Source organism: Trachypithecus francoisi, unplaced genomic scaffold, assembly GCF_009764315.1.
Source record: "Trachypithecus francoisi isolate TF-2019V2 unplaced genomic scaffold, Tfra_2.0 Lachesis_group4, whole genome shotgun sequence".
Taxonomy (NCBI): Eukaryota; Metazoa; Chordata; class Mammalia; order Primates; family Cercopithecidae; genus Trachypithecus; species Trachypithecus francoisi.
In genome coordinates this window covers 71329612-71353866 of record NW_022681469.1, presented here as the reverse complement: position 1 = coordinate 71353866, position 24255 = coordinate 71329612, and the positions used below count along the sequence as shown (strand labels likewise).

Here is a 24255-nt window from a genome sequence, read left to right as displayed (position 1 = left end):
AACTAAATGCTTGAAGGCTGGGCATAGTTGCTCATGCCTGTAATCCCAACACTTTGTGAGGCCAAAGCAGGATGATCGCTTAAGGACAGGAGTTTGAGACCAGCCTAGACAACATGGTGAGCCTTCCCCTTTACAAAAAAATTAAAAAATGATCCAGGTGTGGTGGTGCACACCTGTAGTCCTAGCTACTCAGGAAGCTGACGTGAGAGGATCATTTGAACATAGGAAGTTCAGCCTGAGCAACACAGTGAGACCCTGTCTCTTAAAAAAAAAAAAAAACAAAAAAAAAAAAAAAAAAAACAAAAAAAAAAACAAGTAACAAAATAAAATAAAACAAAAATGCATTCTGAAGGAAGCATGATACAACTTTATTTTCATTCTGCTTTGTGACAATCCCAGTAGGTGGTGAGAGCCTACGCGTCCTCTGCCTACCCTTGCATGGGGTGAGGGTGGTAGTGGTGGAGAGTACAGATCAGAGTTGACCCAAAGAAAAGAAGGGGTGGAGAGGCAGAGAAGGGACGAGGAGGAGGAAAGAAGAAACAAACTTGCATTAGCGTTTAAAGGACAGAACAGACTCCCCAGGGTAGAGAGGGAGCTAAGGTAAGGTGGGGTGGAGGTAAGGTGAGGTGGGGGAACTAATAGCATTCCAGCCTCTTCTCATATGGGTATTCATAATATGCATCATGCATTTGAGGTTCAAAGTGTTGTCAATTTCCCAAATAAGATGTATTTTTTAATTGGCAGTCATGTGGGGATAATGGTAACAACTAGGGAATCTTTCAGATGAAACCTGCAAAGAACGCTAAGTAAGGTTTGTTTCCCCTCCAAGCATCATTTCAACAATTGTTGTCAATTATATGAAGTAACAGAAATAATAAAACTGTAGCCATTTAATAGGAAAAAAAAAATGTAGGATCATGCAGAAAATGGCAGTTTTTGCAGGAAAAACCCCAGAAATCTTTCTAGTACTGAAAGAAACCTAGATCTAACACTTGTGTTTCTTATATATTGAAAAGTGCTGATGGATATTATCTCCTTTTGTGTCTATAGTTGAGAAAATGCAACATACCTTAAAAGGACCTTTTGTCAATAGCCAAAAATATCACACAATGAAGATATCATACCATCAGAACTGGAGTTTCTCTCTGTACTTGCCTGATTTTTCACTCAGTAGTATACAGGCCAGGCAAGGTACTTTCCAGCTATACTGCTTGCTTTCCAAAAGCTTCTCCAAGTTTCTGAATGGCTAAGCCCAGCGGTCTCTTCCAAACACTTCCTTAAAAACAGGTTGGCCACCCAGTTCTGGGCTCAGCTGACTGGATCAGGGCTCAGAGCCTGACCTCAAGGCAGCCTACAGTCAGCCAGCAGTTTCTACGGGGGTGACTGACACAACAGCTTCGCTCTATACTTCATGATGATGGCTACATCAATCAGAGCCACTCTCTGAGAGGGTTTGAATCTGAGGCAAAAAGAGGTCAGCAACAGACTGCCCCAGAAGTAGAGGGACAAAGAGAAATGATAATAAGCGGGATCCATGAATAAGCAGAAACCAGTCAGCAGAAGCCCTGAAGTGAAGGGAACATGAAAGCTGTGTTAGTTGATGCAGAGACAGAAAAAGTGAGCCGCCATAATGTCACAGCATGGAGGAGAGCAATAGGTGGCTGTTCTTTAGGAGCAGTTTCCAGAGTTGAGATGGCGGTTGAGATGGCAGACAGCTCTAGGTGGCCTTCCGAGTAAGAAACACCGTTCTAGTAACGTTCAGAAAGCGCTGCCACAGTCTTAAGCACCAGTGCATTGTGTTCTGTCTAAAATCAGGTTTCTAAAAAAATCTTCATCTCATTTAATTAAATTTCCTTGAGCATTCTACTCTGTTTACCTAACAGCCTACTTATAGGAGATTACTGCTTAACGACCAAGTAGAAAGTTCGACACATTTTTTTTTCATTATCATGTAATTCCTATATAATGCGGATTTGCAGAAATAAGAGGCTAAAAGGTAAGGAGAGGGTCACCAAAATATGCATGCAGCTAACTTCTTGCAATTGAACCAAATAAAATTCTTTCATGCACTAGACATATATTTGTAAATTTATTAGGAATGGGGTCTGTGATCCAACTGATTCACTGAAAATAGATATTCCATAATAAGCACATACTATTTCAGAAAAATTACAAAACATATCTAAAAGAGTAGAGACCTTTCTTATCCCTTATATTTAGCTAAAGGAGAAGTTGAGTGACCATGCACTTTCTATGCCAGTTTAGCTTAAGAGGAAAATTAAGCTCACCAGAGGGATGTGTTTGGTATCACTGTAAGCAAATGTAAGTGATACTAATGGATGTGGTATTCAATACAGCTTCCAGTCTTTTCCTTGGGGAAAATTTCTATGTACATTTAAGGCTCTCTCAGACTTTAGAAGGGTCTTACCCATCAGTGCTGATAAAATGAGTAAGAAGAATCTATGAAATTTTTACTAATATCTTTAGAGGATAACAAAATGTAAGAAGCACAGTATTTTGATAATCCAATGGCACCTACCCCATTTTTAACTTAGGTGCTTATGGTTTTCTTCTTATTTAATTTGGTTATAAGACTCTGAAACCAAAATTGCTTTCTGCTGCAAAGCCAAATGCATCTTATTAGATTTTCCACTAAGACCAATTTATGCAAATCTGGCATTATTAACTGAATAATTGAAGTGACCTTGGTATGCAAGGATAGAAATAATTTGGCACTGAGGTTTGGAAGAAAAATTAGGACTTGAAACATTCTTGTCTACTCAGTCCTGTGTTATTTCAAAGACAGAAGTAATACAATGCATTTTCCACATTTACCTCTTTGTAACTCCCCAAAGAGAGGTGGTTAAAATGCCGGCTCACAGTCTTAGTCTCTTTGAGCCCCCAACCCCTTTAGCCTCCCTCTCCTTCCCAATCTCTCTAGGCATTATAAAGAATTGGGACATTTGAGGAAATTCAAATGTCCCAAGATGCCAAAGCCTTCTCTAAACAGTCAATGAATTCAACAGCAACAACAAAATTAAAGTCTAAGAAATTACAGATTTTTCTCTAAGGATATCTTATCGAGGTAGACATTTTGCTCTATAATGTCTATATGATATTCAGTATTGGTCAGAGTAAGGCCATTCCACAAGATATAATAGGCCAATAAATAGGCTATATTATTTGATCTCTAAGATGGTCCCATTTATTTAAAAACTCTGCAAAGGTGAGACATTAAAATAATTTCTTTTTCTGCTGACTGACAGAAAACTCTTAGAATCCATCTTCCCTGTAGCTTTTCTGAGAAAAAAGAAATTGAGTTGTTTCCTCAGCATTATGTTGAATCAAGCTGAGGCATTTGGACTGAAAGAAAACTACACCAACAATAATATTAAAGCTTTATTGGCCAGGCACGGTGACTCATGCCTGTAATCCTAGCACTTTGGGAGGCCGAGGTGGGTGGATCAACCGAGGTCAGGAGTTTGAGACCAGCCTGGCCAACATGACGAAACCCCGTGTCTACTCAAAATACAAAAACTAGCCGGGCGTGGTGGTGGGCACCTGTAATCCCAGCTACTTGGGAGGCTGAGCAGGAGAATGGCTTGAACCCAGGGGGAGGCAGAGGTTGCAGTGAGCTGAGATTGTGCCACTTCACTCTAGCCTGGGCAAAAGAGCAAAACTGCGTCTCAAAAAAAAAAAAAAAAAAAGCTTTACAAGTTGATGTGAAAAAGGCAAAACTCACAGAAAAAATATTTGTGCTGCTATCAAATAATTCTAGAGGAAAGCTTCTACTGTGTAGATATAACTGATATCTAGTTTAAAAAATATATGTGAAGAAAATATATTTTTACATTTTTGTAAAGGCTGTTATATACTGATGATTGTAGTTCTAAGCACCTTTTAAAAAATCTCTTTTCAATTAGCAACCTTTGAGACTCTCCAAGCAAGACTTCTGTCCTGTGAGCTTGATTTGATTTCCCAAGGAGGAGCTGAGCTGAAACACGTTCTAGCAGCTTTGACTGCCTGGGCTCAGGTCAGGGGATCTCAAAAGAGCCAAGAAGAAGGAACACAGTCTTGCAACTGAAATTCAGGCTTGCTTGTGTGCATGTGTGTATGAGGCAGCAGCACAAATAAAGTCCACTTTTTTGTTTTGTTCCACTGAATTGGTTAAGGGATTTATAAAGCCAGGATCCTCATTATGATAACGCAGGTTAAATACTTTTAAAAAGCATATGATGTAACCCTCACGAATCAAAACCATTCTCAATACCAGGAGGTAGCTTGTCAAAACCTTAGCCCCACTCTTTGTCTGACCAATTGAAATTCAGAGTGGGAGTACAAATGCAACCAAGAGTTGTGCTTTTTTTTTTTTTTTTTTTTTTTGAGACGGAGTCTTGCTCTGTCTCCGGGGCTGGAGTGCAGTGGCCGGATCTCAGCTCACTGCAAGCTCCGCCTCCCGGGTTCACGCCATTCTCCTGCCTCAGCCTCCCGAGTAGCTGGGACTACAGACGCCCGCCACCTCGCCCGGCTAGTTTTTTGTATTTCTTTAGTAGAGACGGGGTTTCACAGTGTTCGCCAGGATGGTCTCGATCTCCTGACCTCGTGATCCGCCCGTCTCGGCCTCCCAAAGTGCTGGGATTACAGGCTTGAGCCACCGCGCCCGGCCTAAGAGTTGTGCTTTTTATTCAACAGGGAAAAATAACACGAAGAATGAAGACTCTTACCTATGGAGTGACAAGTTTAACAGTAACATCTTCTGACTGTCATTTATACATCATATTTTATCTGGAAACCTTTTATCTCCAAATCATTCATAAATTGCTACCATGCCCTTGATAGGCCAAAACTGACCCCTATGTTGAGGGTATTCAAAAGCTAAGTCCAGAAGTAGCTCAAGATACTGGCAGATTACCCACAAGACAATATGTATAGTTTAAAATTTTCTCTCTTTACCATGCTATCAATTTAGCCTGTTAACATATTTCAAGCTAAGAGAGGGAGGAAGGAAGAGGAACTACTGCAATGCTGCATATATCCTTTGAGTTACTTGAATACTTTTTATTTTATTTATTTGTTTTTTGAGACAGGGTCTGGCTCTGTCACTCAGGCTGGAGTGCAGTGGTGCAACCTCAGCCTCCCAGGCTCAAACCATCTTTCCACCTCAGCCTCCCAAGTAGCTGGGACTATAGGCACATGCCACCACCATGCCCAGGTAATTTTTGTATTTTTGTAGAGATGGGCTTTCACCATGTTGCCCAGGCTGCTCTAGAACTCCTGAGCTCAAGCAGTCTGCCTTCCTCGGCCTCCCAAAGTGCTGGGATTACAGGCATGTGCCACCATGCCTGGCCTGAACACTTAATTACTGAATATCAGAACAAACACACACTTTTCTCTACAAATCAGCACATAAAAAGCCTTCCCCACAGTAACATTTGTTCTCTATTTGTTTCAGAGACTTGTGTTACATTAAGTGTATGTGTGTGTATATATATAAGTAAATTATATATGTAAGTAAATTATATATATAATTATATATATATAAATATAAGTAAATTATATATATACTAAACATTTTCCAAAAATACTAGGCACTTCCATCTGGCAATCAAGAAATACGGCCTTTTCAGAAGTTGCCATCCCAGGCTGGTCATTATGTAGCACACGTGATGTGATGACTGGGCCAGGCTGACACGGCTAGAGGTTGCCATGTTTAGATTATGCTTCCTATCTGCAGAATAGTAGAGGATAAAGAATTTGATAGTAAAAGAGAAAAGCTTCATCACGATAAGGTCCATACCAGGAGCCAGACAGGAATCAGAAATAGGTGAAGTGGCCCAGATGGGAGCTAAACTAAACTGGGGAGTCTACATCCCCTCCAAAGGAGGCACCAATGATTTAGTTTCACGCAAACACTTCTGGTAGGAATGCGAAGGTGATATTGCTGGAGTTGCTTATTTTTCAAGGAAAACCAGAAATCTAGACTTTGGTGTATAATCTCCCCATTTTAAAATGAGAACAACTAATTAGAAAAATTGAGTGGACAAAAGAAAGTAGGCTGTGGCTTAGATACAGCCAAAAGTGAACCTTTTTCTAATCTCTGTGAGGAATGTGAGTAGTTATAATGACTTGCTTATAACTAAAATGGTTTGCCTATGACTACATAAATAAAAGCATAAGATAAAGTATAATTTTAGTTAGAATCTAGTAGGTGCCTGAAAATGAGGAAATAACTGAGAGCATTCTATCTCAATAGAAGGTCTGATGAACGCCATAATGTACACAAGAGACTCATAGGATAGTTGGTGAAAAAACGAGTCTGAAATATTTCACTTAAAGAATCTGTTCAATATCCATTAAATACTCCTTTCCTGGTAAAGCAGGTCATCTTACCTGTGTGCTCTTGAGAATGTGCTGCGTGTCAGTGCTTGCTGTTTGATAGACTTTTGCCATAACTATTGTTTTTCCCAAAGGCCCGCATGCTTTCTCCAGCTTCTGGTTGCAATCTCACATTTGGGACAGTAAAAATAGAAGACACTGTGGACAGAATACGAAATTTTCATTTATATATGTATAAACATTTAAAATCATGTTGTTTTTTTTTTAATGGAGACTGAGATGCAAGTTTGGATGCCCAGCACACTGAACATCATGGTATGTTTTGATCTTTGAAATGCCAGGTGGTCGCAGGCACACACACATTTATACACATAAGCAAACATATGATAGGACGGTCTGTCTTTCCCTCAGAACCACAGCTCAGACTATCTCCCACATTTCTCTGATCTAGAACAATGAACTTAGATTGGGAAACAACATATTTTGCCCTTCCTTTGTGCTATTCTTTCATTCATTGGAAAAATATTTATTGAACCTCACACTGTTCTGGGAATTTCAGAATCCTGTACTAAATAAATCAGAATGAAAGGAAATCCCTGTTGTTATAGAGTCCAGTTGGGGGAGACAGGCAATAAGCAACCAAGCAGATATAATACATTAAATAGTGGTAAATGTTATGAGGAAAAATAAAGCAGGGAAGACAAACTGGAAGTTTTAGGGTGGAAGGAGGTCAGTGAAGTCTCTCCTGAGAAGGGGCACTGGTGGAGAGAATCAAATGAGGTAAGAGGGCAAGCCATGCATATGTCTAGAGCAAGCATACATATAAGAAGAGGAAACAGCGAGAGCTGACTTTAAGGAGGCAAGAAGAGAAGCAGGCAAACCAGGTAGGAGGTAACTGTAAAAATGTGGTTGAAAGATGGTGAGTGACTGAAGGGCAGGGTGATAGCAGTGAAGTGACAAGTGGCATGATCCTGGATATACTGTGAAGGTAGCAACAACAGGGTATGTGGAAGAACTGAATGTGGAGTGGAACCAAAAAAAGATGAGTTAGGGATAGCTTCCATCAACTGGAAGAATGATGCTGCTATTTACTGACAAGGGTAAGACTAGAGAAGGCGCAAGTTTGAGGGGAAAGATGAGTTCAGTTTTGATAAGATTAAGTGTGAGAGGCCTACTAGATGGTCAAATGGAAATGTTGAGTGTCAGCTGGATATGCAAGTCAAGTCAGGGAAGACAGGACTGGAGATGGAAATTTGAAAACTGTCAGTGTACAGATGATATTTAAATCATGAGATGGGATGAGATCATCTAGGCTCCAGGGAGTCCATGCAGATAGACAGATCTGAGGATTCAGCCCCAGGACACTCTAATGTGAAAGGTCTGGCAGACGAAGAGAAATCAGCAAAGGAACGTGAAGAGGAGACTTTAGCCTTCTAAACTAGAGGAAAGCAATGAGAGAATACTGTCCTGGAAACCAAGCAAAAGAAGTATTAGTAGGAGGAGATGGTTGTCAATTGCACTGAATCTTCGATAGGCTAGGAAAAGACCAATGGATAGAGGCTTCGAAAGCCAGGCATTGTGGACACAAAAGCCTGGTTGGAAAGGATTCAAAACAGAATAAAAGTCTAGGAAATGAAGGCAGCAAATCTTACATCTGAAATGGGTGCACCTGTTTTATTTTTAAAAAGATGGCACAGAGCTACATTAAGAGCATTATGCTGTTCTAGGACAATCTATAGAACATATACAGGAATATGTGAGAAAATCGACAAACTCTAGAGCTAGAAAGGTCCCTGGAGACTACTGTGTCCGTCTTACTCGCTCCTTAACTGAGAAATGGGAAGCCCAGAGAGACTAAGGCACTTGTCCAAAGTTCCCTGGCTAGTTAACAGTGGAGCTGAAGCTGCAATCCAGGTGGTCTGATTCCCAGTTCAGTGCTCTTCACACTGTACCGATTTGTTGGCCTTCTTTCACTGAATTTGAGTTTTGTGAATTAGCAAATGAGTGTAATAAAATCAAGGACTCTGTGCTATGAAGTGTATTTTGTTCATTTACTTTGACAAGGGTAGTACAGCTTCAATTATTTATGTAACTTGATAGTATACGCAGGAGAATGCCCTGTGGTGTATTTGGGAAAAGTAATGAATTTCTTCTAAATCAGCCCTCCATTTACTTCCCCGCAATTAAATATTTGAGAAGAAGTGGGACAAAGCTGTTGGGGTTTCAGAACAGAGGGAGAATAACAGGGTGCCACCAGAATTACCCAACTTTAACAGCCAGGTCCCCAGATAACTGTACCATTATTCTTGGTTTCTGCTTTTATAATTCCTGCTTCATGGCACACTAATACATTACTTCTAAATTTTGGTACTATGTAACCTGATGAGATTTTAAGGAATAGTATAATAAAGAAAGATATTACATTAGTATGTATTATTGCAAAGCATGTGTCTGACATAAGCCCATAATTTCATTTTTATACGAATCCATGAAATGACTGCAGGGCTCTGTGTTACTCAGGCTCCAACAACACTTGATGCCCTTCTCTCGGGGTCTGATATATTACACTAGGCCAAGAAGGCTTAAATCTACTTGTAACTTATTTTTGTTCCCCTCTTCTCCTTTTAACCTGATTTTGCTTCCTGCTTGCATAAGTGTTTTCCTCTTGTGGAAATTCTTTAGAAAGTGCTATGAGCCAGCTTTAGGAATGAGAGTGCTGTGGATTGAATTGTGTCCGTCCTCAGATTCATCTGTTGAAGCCTAACCCCTAATGTGATGGCATTTGGAGATGGGGCTTTAGGAGGGTAATTAGGGTTAGATGAAGTCATAAGGGCGGGGCCCTCATGATGAGATTAATGGCTTTGTGAGAAGAGGAAGTGATTGGTCTCTCCACCCTGTGAAGACACAGCAAGGTGCCCTTCACGAGCTGAGAAGAAAGACCTTACCAGGAATCGAATCTGCTGGCACCTTTATCTTGGACCTCCCATCCCCAACAGAAATAAGTGTCTGCTGTTTAAACCACCCAGTCTATGGTATTTTGTTATTGCAGTGTGACCAAACTGAGACAGCAAGGTTCCTAAACTACAGCTTGGTTGCTAAGACAATCCATTTATTGGTCCTGTAACACTTCTTTCCAGGTGGACCTCCTTTCAAATCTCCTTGAAAAAGCAGCACGTAAGGGTATTACAGGTGCTGCTGCTACTGCTGCCACCGCCACTGCTGCCTTTGCCAGATGGTGAACTTTTACAAGACTCTATGCTAATGTGAAATTTAATTATAAAAATATAAAAAAACTTCTAAATACAGTCTGCAGAATACTAACCTAGACAATAAGTCACCCAAACCAGTCATTTCACTTAAAGAAACTAATTCCCAAAGTCTCCAAAGTCTGGGAATTCTTTGTTTTGTAAACATGTTTACAAGTACAGCCACGTTGTTCTAAATGGAAATGACTATAGTATTTAATACTGGGATTGTCCTTTCTTGCAACTGGATTTATGCTTCATAATGATTATCTTCTAGACACAGAAATGCATTTCTATAACTCAAAATTGTTACTGGAGGCATTTAGTAGAATCTTGCTTTAAAAATATAATGATTTTTCATCTTTATTCTCCCCCCTTCAAAAGGTTTCACTGCTCCTGATGTTTAACGTTATGCAAAGACGTGTTTCTGCCAATGAATATCGCCTTATGGTTATGCTTCTGCAAATAGCCTGCTGTGAGCTGATAAAGGGATTAATGCAGCCAAAATTCTTAATCTGTGAAATTACAAATTAAATTCTCATATTAAAAATACCACCCTGAGGTATTTTTTGTGGTTTTAATTCCCCTCTGGTGTTCTGCATACATTGTGCTTGTTAATGACGGGGACAAGGCTGTCTCCCTTGGCAGTCTGCTGCCGAGTGATAATGTGTAGGCATTTACTCACTGATAGAAACTGGATTTAACCACTGGCTGATAAACTAAGTGGCAAGTGGGTAATAAGTCCATATTAACAGAAAAGTACTACTACAGAATTCAGAATTCATAGACCATCAAAATCCTGGCTTAAACTCAATCATCAAGTCAGATGGGATTGAGATGTCACCAAGGAGGAGTGATATCAAGTTACAAGTTATACCAAACGGGAAAACAAACCATATGTTTGAGTGTGATGAGCCATAAACTAGTGAGCCTATTTACATCATTTTTGTTTTCAGTATAGAAAAATTATTTTCCCATAGGGATTTAATTTTTAATTTAAAAAAATTTGAGGGTAGCTGTTGTAATAGTCAGTGAGTAATCTTTAGAAAGGAAGTAGGGCAGAGTATTGAGTAAATATGGGCTGGAAATATGTGAAATGTTAATGAGGATTTGCTAAGCATTAAGGGGAGTAGTAGACTAATAAATCTATAGTCACTTTAGGGTTAAAAACAAGTAATGAGAAATAAATGTGGGATATCAAAAAAAGATTTAGGATAGAAATACCCAAGAGGAGTTGTACTTAGAACTTAGTTCCAAAATAAAGGGTTATTGCCATCAAGGAGAATCCAATATTATGATGGGTGAAAGAAGTCTAAAATCCAAGAGAATGAAGAAATAATCGTATATCTACTGTAAGTGATGTATACCAAGGATTAATAAACACATGATAAATATTAATGTATATATGCGGTATGTTAATTTTTAAGGCAATCAGAAAAGAGTATAGAAGAAATATCTCTAATTGTTCTTTGGAAAGAACATATCACCATTGAACAAAAATATTCTGACGGTAACAGTTTGTACAAAATTTCACAAGAATTCTGTTTCACACTTTGGAAGAAATCTGAGATCCTCCCAGCCATAAATCCTCCCCCAAATATTTAAAATGTAATTTTTAAAGGCTGTATAAATATGAAGACTTTTATAAAAACAAAACAAAACCCACCCAGGAATGTGTTTTCTTTTAAAAGAGTCAGAGAAGAGCTGTCTATACAAATACCAAGCGCATTTGCAGTTAAAATGAATTATACATCTTCAGTCTGTACATGACAATTCAGTGCATTAGCCAATTGCCAACTCTGTTCCTCAGCTCGCTGCATAGCTGCCCTTTTTAAGGTTATTGTTACAACCAAGATGGTCTCTGAGAATCAAACAGAAATGAATCATCTTCTCCTCTGTGTACTGCAGCCAGTTAAAAAGTACTGTATGCATAAAGCACTAAATATGTAAATCATATTTTCCTTTTCCTTTATGACTGCTCAGATCATTTTTTTGGACACACACATAATCAAATACAAAGATGCACAGCTGCCGACTGCAGAGCAGAGATAGCAAAAAAGGAATCCATTTTCTTCCTGTGTCTGGTAAGCTAGCAAATGAATGGCAGGATTCCACTAAATATATATACACATGGCCCCCCTTCCCCTGTTCTCTCTCTCTCTCTCTCCACACACACACACACACGCAAACACACACATACAAACATACATTATCTTATATTTGTGCACACACAAATATGTGAATCTCTGTATACACGTTACATACAGATGCTAAAATAAAATGATGTCACTGCTTGGACTGGATGTTGTGGATTTGTCATACTCACTATCGGTGAGTTCCCATAGCCGTGGGGGCAGGTCACTAAAATACTCGTGGCTCAAGGCAGCCTGTGCCGATAGTCTGTTCTTTGGGGAACACTGTAGGAGCTTGGAGGCCAGGTCTTCTGCATGGTTCACATAGCTGAGCCTAAAAACATGAGCAAAAAAGAGACGTCAGACCAAACAAGAAAATCCACTAACTAAGACATAAAGCTTACCTAATTTTTCCAGATTTCAATTTATTCTTGGCTAGAAAAACAAATTACCTGCTGAAAATAAACAGAAGCAAAATGCACACTAGTTCTTAGAGTATTTGTTACTTCAAAGTTACTTTTACTCTAGGTATCACAGTATAACTGATTTAAAATATTTCTGCTCTAGGCAAAGGGTTGATACTTTCAGAAAAGATAAAACTAGGTCCAAAGGTAGAAAATTTCAGAAGACAACGTATCAAATAATTGCTAGAATTTGTTCATAGAATCTATGTACTACACCCACACCTGGATATATTTATAGAAAATTAATAATAAATACCTAAGAGAATTAAACTAAAACTGCTATTAAACTCTCCAGTTATGAAAGTTTCTTTTCCTCTAAGAATTTACATTTTCTTGCATTGAATATAAATAACATTATTGAAACAGTGCCCTGTCAAATATCAACTATCATAATATTAAAATACAGGTTAGCAAAGGGGATGTGCTTAGATGATATAGGGCTGAATCAATTCAAGATGACCTTTAAAACAACAGTAGATAGAAAATATGTGTCTCAAGATTACAGAAAAAAGCATAACAATAGTCTTTCATGTGGTATAAGCTTTCAAATGGGTAGCAGCACTTCTCAGTCCAGCTCAGCCTTGCTTTTCATGGAACCTCTATTTCTCTACTCAGAGCAATCAAGCCTGGATAATTAATATAATAATGATAATAAAAGTATTCCTGATAATGGCTACCATTTCTGGATAGTTGAACATGTGTCAGGCACTTTTCCAGGTACTTTTAACACTCATATTTATTATAGTCTGAGAAGGTTAACAGTTGCTATTTTGTAGTGGTGGAAGCCAAGTAGGAGTCAGAGATGGCAGTGGATTACTTGGGTAGCAGGTTGAGAGGAGATTCAAATCCATCCAGAACTCCTTGACTCTAAAGTGGTTTGCATATGCCATGCTCTTCTTTCTCTAACAGGTTATTTTAAAGGCATTTCCCAATGGATTCTCCAGTTTCTGAAACCCAGTGCAGTATGTACAATGACTCAGAGGCAGCCAGAAGTGGGTGAGGGAGCCAGAAGTGGCTGCACCTTCCAGTAGGTATTTCTTTAAAAATCCTTGAAGCTACTCAAGACACAATTAGCCAACAAAACATGTTTCCTCAATGACCAACAATCTCCTCCTTCCCCTCCTCAACTAGTTCTTCATATTTACTTCAAATTGTTGGGGATGGGGGTAGGAAGAGAACACGAGGTAATGGATTTGGGTAGAGAAAGAAAAAGGGGAAAAGCAAAGAAAAATATTACCACAAAGATGCAAACTAAGAGACTTTCTCTCTAAATCTTCTTATGTGAAGGCCTCACAAATGGGTTCAATGTGTGACTGCTGCAAAGGCTGTTCATGAAAAAAATGGATCAATGGATTGGTTGTAACTGTCTTTCCCTGGAAGAGAGAAATTTGTCCACAGGGAAAGAAAGCATTCTCAAAATTCTTAACAGGTATTTTTCCCCCTTTAAGAGGGCACAGGGCCATCCATATTATTCCTTCCTCTTCCCAAGACTTTATCACTAGTACAACTTTTCATTCATATTTTAAAAAATCATATGCAAAGTTTGAGATAGGCTTCATGGTTAAAAGTTATACTTACACTGAATGTACAGTTCATAGTTAATTATGGTGAACAGTACCTTCATATCAATTTTATATAGTTTTGATAAAATAGAACAACCAGATTAGGACTAGATCTGAGTCTCAGGCTTAATACTGTTATCATTTTCCTAAACTCAGACAAACAACTTTTATTAAAAGAAAAAAGGAATATTATTAATTGCCCAAACTGTATGTTGTTACACTGCATGTAAATACAAGAAGAGAAAGGTGACTGCAATACTTGGTGTACAAGTACTTAACTCAGAAGTCAAGAAAGTAAAACACATGAAATACAAAGCAATACATACTATTTTTGATCTTAGTTTTCCCATCTATTGAAAAATAGTGATGAACCACATTATGTCTGCAGTCCCTCCAGTTCCAAAAAGCCATGAATCACATCTGAAGCATGGTTTCATTATCTTGAAGAATTATAAACACTTACAGTTGTATCTTTGTGTCTGGAGTAAACTGTTGACTATATTTTAAATGTAATGTATATGTCTCATATAAGGAATTCATCAATATAAGACAATCCCATTTCCCCCTAAATTGACTACACTTTAATATGCCAATAACCAAATTTTCATTTATGATATTTAGTTAATATATAAATATTTGTTATATAAAATTTTAGTTTAGAAATTTTATTCTAAGTTTCCACATGCATTTTCGACATCAGAGCTTTTGTCACCACTAGAACCTCTTTTCTCAGGCTACCTAAGTTGTTAAGACATGATACTTTTGGCAATCCATGTATGATATCTTAATTGGAAGTTTTATCTGAAGTCATAAGTGTACCTTATCAGATTGTTAGAATGGTGGTGGTGGTTCTCAATCTCCCATGTGATGGTAGATCTTTTTCAATCTTTCCTTGCAATTTCATCAATTTTTGTTTTATATTATAAGGCTGGGTAATTAAATGCATAGCAGTCTAGCACTATTATCTCTTCTTGGTAAATTCAGTCTCTAATACTTATGTCATGACACTTTTTATCTTTCATAAAGCTTTCTAGGCTAAAGTTCATTTTATTCTTACATTAATACAATATAATGACCTCAGCTTCTTTTGTTTAGTATTTGCCTGCCATACTTTTTGTTACCTGCTTATTTTTAATGTTTCATACATGTAATATTAGGGTGTCTCTTTCATAAATATTAGTTAGCTAAGTTTAATTTTTATCCAATTAAATAATCCCCATCTCTCAAGGAGAAAGTTTAGTCCATTTACATTTTGCAATTATTGATATATTTGGAATTACTGCTACCAGATTAATTTTGCATCCTATTTTGTCCTCCTTTACCTTTTTTCTCTTTGCCTGTCTTCTTTTGGATTGAGTTTATTTTAGATAGAACTATTTTAGAAGTATAACTTCAAGAAGCTATGCATTCTATTTCCATGTAATTAGTAATTCCTCTTAATTTTTCTTCTTCTTTTTTGCATTCATTATCAATTTAGGTGTTTAAGCTTTCACAAGTTTTTGGAAGCTGGTGAACACTGACAAATTGTTTCTCCCACAAAACTGGAAACACACAATCCAGACAGTATAAGTATACAGTTGAACTGACATCAATAGACATGACCATTTCATTGATTGTATAATAAAACAGATTATTAAGTATGCAAATATTAAGTTATACAGCTTAACAGGCTTAAAAAAATTACATTTCTGCTCAATTCACTACCAGAAGTTAACTTCTCTTTTTGCAAGAGAGGTTGGAAAAAGATGAACAAAAATCACATTTGAAACAATAACAACTGGTAAACAACTTCCAATAGATATGCAAAAAAATTACAAGATTTTCAAAAATTGTATTATTAACAATTATTTCAGCTACAATCATAAGGCATGTCTACCTTAAAAAATATTTACTAAAGAGCATATGTCCTAAACAAGACAAATACATTTTGCTAAAAATACTTAACAGCTCTCCCACTCTTCCTTCAGATCCTCTCTTTTAAGTTGCATCTCAAATGTAGACATTCAATTAGCTTTAATACTTTTTTGGTCTGGAGACAGACATTAAAGATATGTGCTTCTGTGCAATGCGGACTTTGTATGAATTTTTCAACCAGAGGTTTGTGATTTTCAAAATGGAGGTTTTCATAATAGCACAAAATGAGATTTATAAAAAGACATTAAGAAATCATCATTAGACTTGGATGAAAGCCAACAAAATCAATGGGTACACAAATCTGACGTACACTGTTTTAAATGTGGCAGTTATAAACATATAGTAGCAGGCAAATGGCCAGATAGGCACCACTATTAATGTTTGAAATGACTGAAGGAATAAATCACAGAAGGCCTAGACTGCTCAAAGTTTTTAGGTTTTTAATTCGGTAGCACATTAAAAACATATAGGTATTGTGCTGGGTATTTTGGCACCCAATAACTCTATATTCCTTATATACTGATAAGATTCAAGAATGTGAATAGACTTCAAGAAGACATAATACTGCATGATTTCAGGAAAGGTCAACTCATACGAATGGTAAACACGCTTTAATTGTTGAACAACAAGCTTCTCTCTTCTTTGCCTTTTTTGAGACAGAGTCTCACTCTGTTGCCCAGGCTGGAGTGCAGTGGTATGACCTTGGCTCACTGCAACCTCTGCTTCCCGGGTTCAAGCGATTCTCATGCCTCAGCCTGAGAGTGGCTGAGAGTACAGGCATATGCCACCACGCCTGGTTAATTTTTGTATTTTTAGTAAAGGCAGGGTTTCATCATGTTGGCCAGGCTGGTCTTGAACTCCTGACCTCAAGTGACCACTCGTCTCGGCTTCCTAAAGTGCTGGGATTACAGGTGTGAGCCACTGCGTCTGGACAAACAAGCATCTTTTGCTGAGTGTTCAAACATGCTGATCATCATCCAAACACAGAGGTTTCAATTCTGTCAAGCTTGAGGCCTGGTAAAAATGCTCATCAATACTTCATTAGACTTATCACTCACTAAGCCTATAAGTTGGCTAATATGTTTGATAAACTGGGTCCTGTTGTAAAAGTTCCATTTCCAAGGCAATTGCATCAGGTAGCCCAGTTTTATTTATTGCAAGAATTGTTTCTCTGACTGCTGGTGTCTAGGAAGTGCAGTTGCAGTGTAGGACAATACTGCTCCAAAAGAGAAAAACTGCTTGCTTCTAACATTTCCATTTCACTTTTGTCTTATGAACTTCACTGCATCTTCATATTTCATTTCACTTTAATGCTTGGACAATGAACACTAGAGCTCTCCCAAAACCAGCAGCATGATGACAATAATATTTAATGCAACAACTAGCCTCTCCAAGAAATTTTATTTTACAAAACATAACCAGTTATCAACAGGCTTGGATAAATGGCAGTGTACCATCATTCAGAACCTGGATGCCTTCTTTCTCGCAAGAGCGGCGTTGTAAGTTGCTTCACATATTCTCACTATTGGGTAAGAACATCAAGTTCCTTTAACATTCATTTAAGGTCATACTGACTGCAATATCCTGTGTGTGACTTCACATGACCTGACCAATTCATTGGAGTCATGTTAGTTAAAAAAACACTCAGTAGGGTTATTTAAAAATTAAAACTTCTTTTTGAATAAAGTATACAGAAATGATGTAAAAATAACTGAAGTCTACTTCAATGTACCACACTTTATACTACACTTGAAATCTTCAGTGCTTTGGAGTATGAAGATGGGAGTAACAGGACATGAAACGAACCTCCAGAAAAGCAAGATCAATTCTTTAATCCAGTAATGAGGCAACAGAAAGGAAGTTCCCCTAGGTTTACCCATTTAGGTCAGAACTCTTGTAAAATGCTTTCCTGATTTTAATTTGATTCTCGTGTGTCCTAGTTAACCCCTCTCATGGAGCTGCTTGGTAGAATAGTAATGACTTTCTGTAATTCATCTGTTTGCACAGAAGTCATGCTGTATGCCTGGTAATCTCCATTGCTCTTCAGAAACTTTGCAAATGCATGACCAAGAACACTACAGAACTGCCCAACCTGCAGCTAGCAGTGACCTCTCTTGGGGTAGGTTGGCTTAGTGTCTTAGTATCCTTGATGGCAAACATCGATATAAAAATAAAATTTCCATACTTTATATCTTCACTCTCAGTTCTCCAAGGGGATGGCTCCTCAACTTTTTAATATTTAACTCTATTTAACTTAAAATTTAGAGTTCAATTTTATTTTTACGCTCATGTGTAAGAATATTGCAATACTTTAATTCTGATGACACAGTCCCATCTATCATGTTATTATTGTCTAATATTTTATTTCTATTTTCTGTGCTTTTTAAGGACACATATTAGACATTATTATTATTACTGTTAATGTTATTTTATTTACCCATGTTTACTAATTTATTTAATCACCTTTCTTTTCACGTTTCAGATATTGCCTCCCAGATTATTTTTTGTACCAGAAATACAAACGATAGCAGTTATTTCAATGAGCATCATTTGGTGGTGAATTCTGTTTTGTTCACATACAGGATAATGGGTTGGCTGGGTATATATTTAATAATTCTATATGCATGTTCAAGGCATTTTCCCTTAACCCTCTGAATACATTATTCCATAGGTGTTTGTTGTTTCTGCCTCTTAGTGCTCTTCTCTTCCTCTTCAGAGTTCTGCAATCGCAATGTTAGGTCTTCTTTTTATTTAACCTGCTTGGTACTCACTGTGTTTCCTGAATTTGAGGTTTCATGTTCTTCATCAATTCAAGAAAAAATCCCAGCCATTACCCCTCAAATATTATCTTTCCCCATCTCTATCTCTTCTCTCATTTTGTAATCTGGATGCAATGCAATCTCATTAAATTGTCCATGTCTTTCCTCTTTCATGTTTTCCATCTGTTTGTCCCTCTGTTTTCCATTCTGGGCAATTACTTCAGAGCCATCGTTCAGTTCAATGAATTATCTAATCGATTGCATCTAATATGCTATTTCCTCCGTTCATTTTGATTTTATAAGGTCTTTTCAATTCTTTGACAAATTTGCCTATTCAGTTTTGATAGTCTCTTAAGTTTTTTATATGATCTTATTTCTTTACATTTTAAACACAGTTGTAGGTCTGATAACTCCTAATACTTAAAATGTTGGGTGAGAGGAGAGTTCAATTTTGTTGCTTTTGCTACTGATCCTCACTTGCAAAAACTTTTTCCTCACATGCTTTATAATTTTGGATTGTAAGCCCATGGTTGTCTAATGTTAATCCATGGGAAACCTGAGGGGCCTGGATTGAGAATGTGTTTCTCCATACGGATTTTCTTTTGCTTCCGTCAAAAGGCCTGAGACTCTCCCAATACATGGGTACTCCAACTTCTTGCTGTTGGTTTCCAAGAGCATGCAAGTTGTGTAAATTTAAACATAAATATGTAGAAATTCTCATATCAGACTTTTACATCCCCATCCAGAGTGAAGGCTGGCACCAACACTTGTCCTTGTGGTCTTTCTTTGTTGGAAGCAGTTATTCCTGAATCCATTACTGAGGCTGAATTACATTACTGAAGCCCATTAATGTTCTTTGAGGGTTCCCACTCTATGTGGAGAATCTCAGCTCTGATTCCCTACATTTTTCAGGCCGAAGGCCTTGTTTCCTGATCCCTAAGTGGCTCCATGTGTCTATTTTAGACAACAACTTCAGGGCAGCTGCAACTTCAGCATTTGATTACCCTTCTGGTTTCCTGTCTTTCTTCATTCTTGGCCTTTCCGGAGATTTTACCTATTTCCTTCTTGGTTCAGCTGTGCATCTGAAATCATTTGCTTAGTGTATTTTATCCAGCATTTTAGGTGGCTTTTAGTACTAGGAGTAGTAGAAGAGATTTTTTTTTCCCTATAGGGGTATATTTATAATCCCCGCAATTTAATTAGTTACTATAAAATCATCTATACTTACAATTTTTAAGTCTTTCTCCCTGGAATAATCACAAAATAATCACCTACACTTATAATTTTTAGGTCTTTCTCCCTGGTATTCTTTCATTGCCCCATCCCTCTCTTTTAAAACTAATTCTGTTAGGTCACCTCTATTTACTCTAAAAAACTAATTATCTGAAGTTGATTCAGGCTGACATTTTTTCACCACACAACGTCTAGATAAATCTCAAATGCATTATCCAGAGTGAAGAGGCAAGAGGCCTCTTATAGATATATAATTCCATTTATACAACATTCTGGAAAAGCCAAAATTATATAAACAGAAAACTGATCAGTGTTTGACATAGGCTGGAGGGAGGGTAAGACTGTTTAGCAAAAGAGAACTGGACAATCTTTTTGGATGGTTCTACATTGTGATCAAGAAGGATGAACACTGGGCCATGTGAGAGGGCCAGGTCAGGGGGACTATAATAAAAATTCAGAAGATGGAGCCATTTAGAGAGATGGAATACTGCAGATTTTTCACAAAGAATATTCAAGTATTAAGGATGGAAAGCTGCCCTCCTGTGAGTGGCTGAAATTAGAACTTCCTCGTCTTGAGGGGATTCCCAATGATGCCTCAAGAGATGCTCCAGCCTACCCAGAGATGTTGCTGCCAATGGTGAGGCCCTCCTATCGATTTCAGTTGTTCTATCCCAGGTCACTGAGTGGAAATCTGCCTTAGGCTGATGGAACTGGGCCCATCAGGTTGGTGGGGGTATACTCAGTGAGCCTGTATGTTCACAAGGGGTCAGAAAAACCTGGAACATAGCAGACAAGAGACTGTTACGTTCATTCCACATTTATGCTGTAAAAGCATGTTTGTTGTTCATGAAAACTCTTAAAAAAAAAAAACTAAGGAATTTTCAAATTATAAACCTGGATGACAAGACATAAATACTGAAATCAGAGTATGTGTGGTATGAGAATCTTATATTGCGAATAACTATGAAACGAGTGCTTTTAATACAGTTGAAAATAACAGTATGCTGCTCTTCTAATTATAAAGAATTTTCTGGATTTTTTAAGTCCTTATCCATGCAATTCTCTCTCTCTCTCCCTCTCTCTCTCTCTGTCTCCTTGCAGTTTTTTAAAAAAAATGTATGAAAGAAGGTAACATAAATAGTGAAAAACAGTCTTAGACCATAAATATAGAGCAGGATATTCTCCTTATTCCCTGTACAGGTTAGTTTTTGTACCTCAGAAATGAGGAAGATGGAATAGATTGTCTTTAAGAGTTGTCCTAGCTCTAATGCTAGGACAATATCCTCCAATCTCAGAAGAACCAGATTGTGAACTAGAGGCAGGAAGAGTTAGCACAGTGGCCTGCCAGGGCTGACCTACCAGAATTTCCTGCTCCACCACCAATGAAAGGAACAAACAGTGCCTCTCACTTCTCTCCAGTCAGCCTTGTAACTAATGCTTCTTCAAAATCTAACCTAAGTTTCTAAGCCTTCCTGAAAACAAAGAGAAAAGTAAACCTGGAGTCTGCCAGACTAGAGAGTACCATCAAAGTTGAAAAGACAGAATGGAAAGTGGAGGACAAAAATGGTGGTGCAAAAAAGATAAAGAGGAGGTCCATTGGTTGTGGCAAGATGAAGAGAGCTACTTCCTGGAAGACAGCATTTATTTTTCTTCCTTCCTTCCTTCCTTCCTTCCTTCCTTCCTTCCTTCCTTCCTTCCTTCCTTCCCTCCCTCCCTCCCTCCCTCCTTCCTTCCTTCTTCCCTCCCTCCCTCCCTCCTTCCCTCCCTCCCTCCCTCCCTTCTTTCTTTTTTTAAAAAAGAGTCTTGCTCTGTTGCCTGGGCTGGAGTGCAGTGGCATGACCTCGGCTCACTGCAGCCTCTGCCTCCTGGGTTCCAGCAGTTCTCCTGCCTCAGCCTCCTGGGTAGCTGGGATTACAGGTGCACACCACTGCGCCTGGCTAATTTTTGTATTTTTAGTAGAGATGGGGTTTCACCATGTTGGCCAGACTGGTCTCGAACTCTGACCTCAGGTGATCCGCCCACCTCAGCCTCCCAAAGTGCTGAGATTGTAGGTGTGAACTACTGCACCCGGCTGGGAGGCAGCATTTCTAATACAATGTGGAGACACAACATCTGCTAAATGACTGAATGTTTGCTTGAGTACTGAGTATATCAATGGTTATATCTATAGAGGTTTCACATTACCTGAGAAACAAAAATTTAAAAAGTCGACAGTCATTTTTGAGCAAAAACATCTTATGTTCAAGTCCTGGTTCTTAAAAAACCTCTTCAAACTATACATCCCCCGGAGGATGTCATTTTCTTTTTTTCTTTTTTTTTTTCCTCTGGTTTGGTTTGGTTTTTGAAGTGGGAAGGAAGTTGATCCCTTGCCTTTTTAAAGTTAACTTATAAACTAGGACTGCATGGATGTTTGTTTTGATTTAGGGTTTTATTTTTACACTGTCGTTCTAAAAGACTCCCTCTAAAACTGATGATACATCTGCTGTATAACAACTAAGGCAAGCTACATTTTGTTCCCAAGGGTGGCTTCTAAATCTCTATAAAACTCTCCACTGGAATTTATTAATGTTTTAGCTCATGAAAACTGGATATAAAGAGTAAAAATGTGTAATTTACATATTAGACGATGCAATAGAGATAGAAAATTCCATATAAAAAGCTTAAATGGGTTGGTGGGATTGTAAACTAGTTCAACCATTATGGAAAACAGTATGGCGATTCCTCAAGGATCTAGAACTAGATGTACCATATGACCCAGCCATCCCACTACTGGGTATATACCCAAAGGATTATAAATTATTCTACTACAAAGACACATGCACACGTACGTTTACTGCGGCACTATTCACAATAGCAAAGACTTGGAATCAACCCAAATGTCCATCTGTGACAGACTGGATTAAGAAAATGTGGCACATATACACCATGGAATACTATGCAGCCATAAAAAAGGATGAGTTTGCGTCCTTTGTAGGGACATGGATGCAGCTGGAAACCATCATTCTTAGCAAACTATCACAAGAACAGAAAACCAAACACTGCATGTTCTCACTCATAGGTGGGAACTGAACAATGAGATCACTTGGACTCGGGAAGGGGAACATCACACACTGGGGCCTATCATGGGCGGGGGAGGGATTGCATTGGGGAGTTATACATGATATAAATGATGAATTGATGGGTGCTGACGAGTTGATGGGTGCAGCACACCAACATGGCACAAGTATACATATGTAACAAACCTGCACGTTATGCACATGTACCCTAGAACTTAAAGTATAATAAAAAATAAATAAATAAGAAAAAAAAGCTTAAATGGTAACAAAAAGTTCTAGAATGTTCCTCATTTGCATTTTATATGGTGATGGGATACTATTACAATCATTATGGGCCTATGTCTGGAGCATAATAGTGTGCTTTGTTTTACAGAGTTGGAAGTAGAGCAACCAACCTGGAGTGAGTGATGCAGAGGGTCTATACTCATACTTTATGCACTGTCACACTCTTCACAGAGCCTGGATCCCTTCATTTGACAGCACACATCTCTGTGGCAAGGATGCCAATGCAGGTGCTGTCCACTGAATTAATCGACATCTGATCGCTTGAAAATGAGCTGGATGATTTGTGAAGAAGTCTACCCACCAATAAAAACAAGTCTGTCTGTTTTCCTTAACTACTGAACAGAACTGTCAGGTGCAACAGTCTTCTTGTCTACACATCAAAAGCAAAATGCTCAAATGCTCATGTAACCCCCTGTTATCAAAGCTTTTTGTCTTAGAGGGAGTACTATGGTCATAACACTGCTTTTGTTTTTCAAAAAATGACTTAGTTTTAGCAAATAGGCTTAAATTTATTCATTTTGCAAGGAGGGGACAGGAATTGGTCAAGCAGAACATGATTGAATCTCTGACATTGGAATTAACTCTTGGGGAAAATAAAGACTAACAGAAGAAAAGATTCAGCCCTGTGCAGCGTACTTCTCAACCCCAGGCGCTGGGCTGTGTGATGAAATGAGAGACAAGACTCATAGTTACATTAATAATAGAGACACAGAGTTGTTTAACACTGGGACTTCCTTTCTCACTGTACTCAATGTAAAAAAAAAAAAAAAATTAATGAGATTCCTCCCCTCAAAACAAACTGATAACATTTTTATATTAGTTTCTGTAAATAGGTTGTAGTTTTAGTACATAAAAATACTCAATTCTTATTCATTTATTCTAATGAAATTGTTTAATGCCACAATCTCCCTGGCAGACACTCATTCTCATAATGGTCAGCTCACTAGATGGCCAATGCGATATTAGAATAATGCTATTTGCAGGCAGCTCTACAGTTCACAAAATGCTTTCCCATGTATTATTTTATTTGATCCAGATGATCAAAGGGTCATGCTTACAAAATGGAGAGTATTCAGACTTCTGATACTTACATCTTAGTGTCCATTGCATGCTATGCCAAAGAGTTATTGCTAGCTGTACATTACTCAGTTGGTAAAGGGGTTATTAGATTATTCCTAAAGTTTTCCTTAAGAACACATTACATTTTTCCATATTTCTCCCTTTTCCTTTAATTTTGAACTTTATTGCTATAGAGATTACTCTTTCTAT

General features: G+C 38.0%; 1 protein-coding gene across 4 annotated transcripts in view; it reads right to left on the bottom strand.

The window, feature by feature from the left end:
- CDK14 (cyclin dependent kinase 14) overlaps window positions 1-24255 on the bottom strand; it is a 604612-nt gene that overhangs the window by 85595 nt on the left and 494762 nt on the right. For all 4 annotated transcript variants that reach the window (XM_033194405.1, XM_033194407.1, XM_033194409.1 and 1 more), the window contains 2 exons: window positions 11908-12047; window positions 6391-6534 (listed from right to left, as the gene is read on the bottom strand). In XM_033194405.1, the coding sequence (XP_033050296.1) occupies window positions 6419-6534; window positions 11908-12047 (256 nt within the window). In that variant the 3' untranslated portion in view covers window positions 6391-6418. The remainder of the gene's footprint in view (window positions 1-6390; window positions 6535-11907; window positions 12048-24255) is intronic.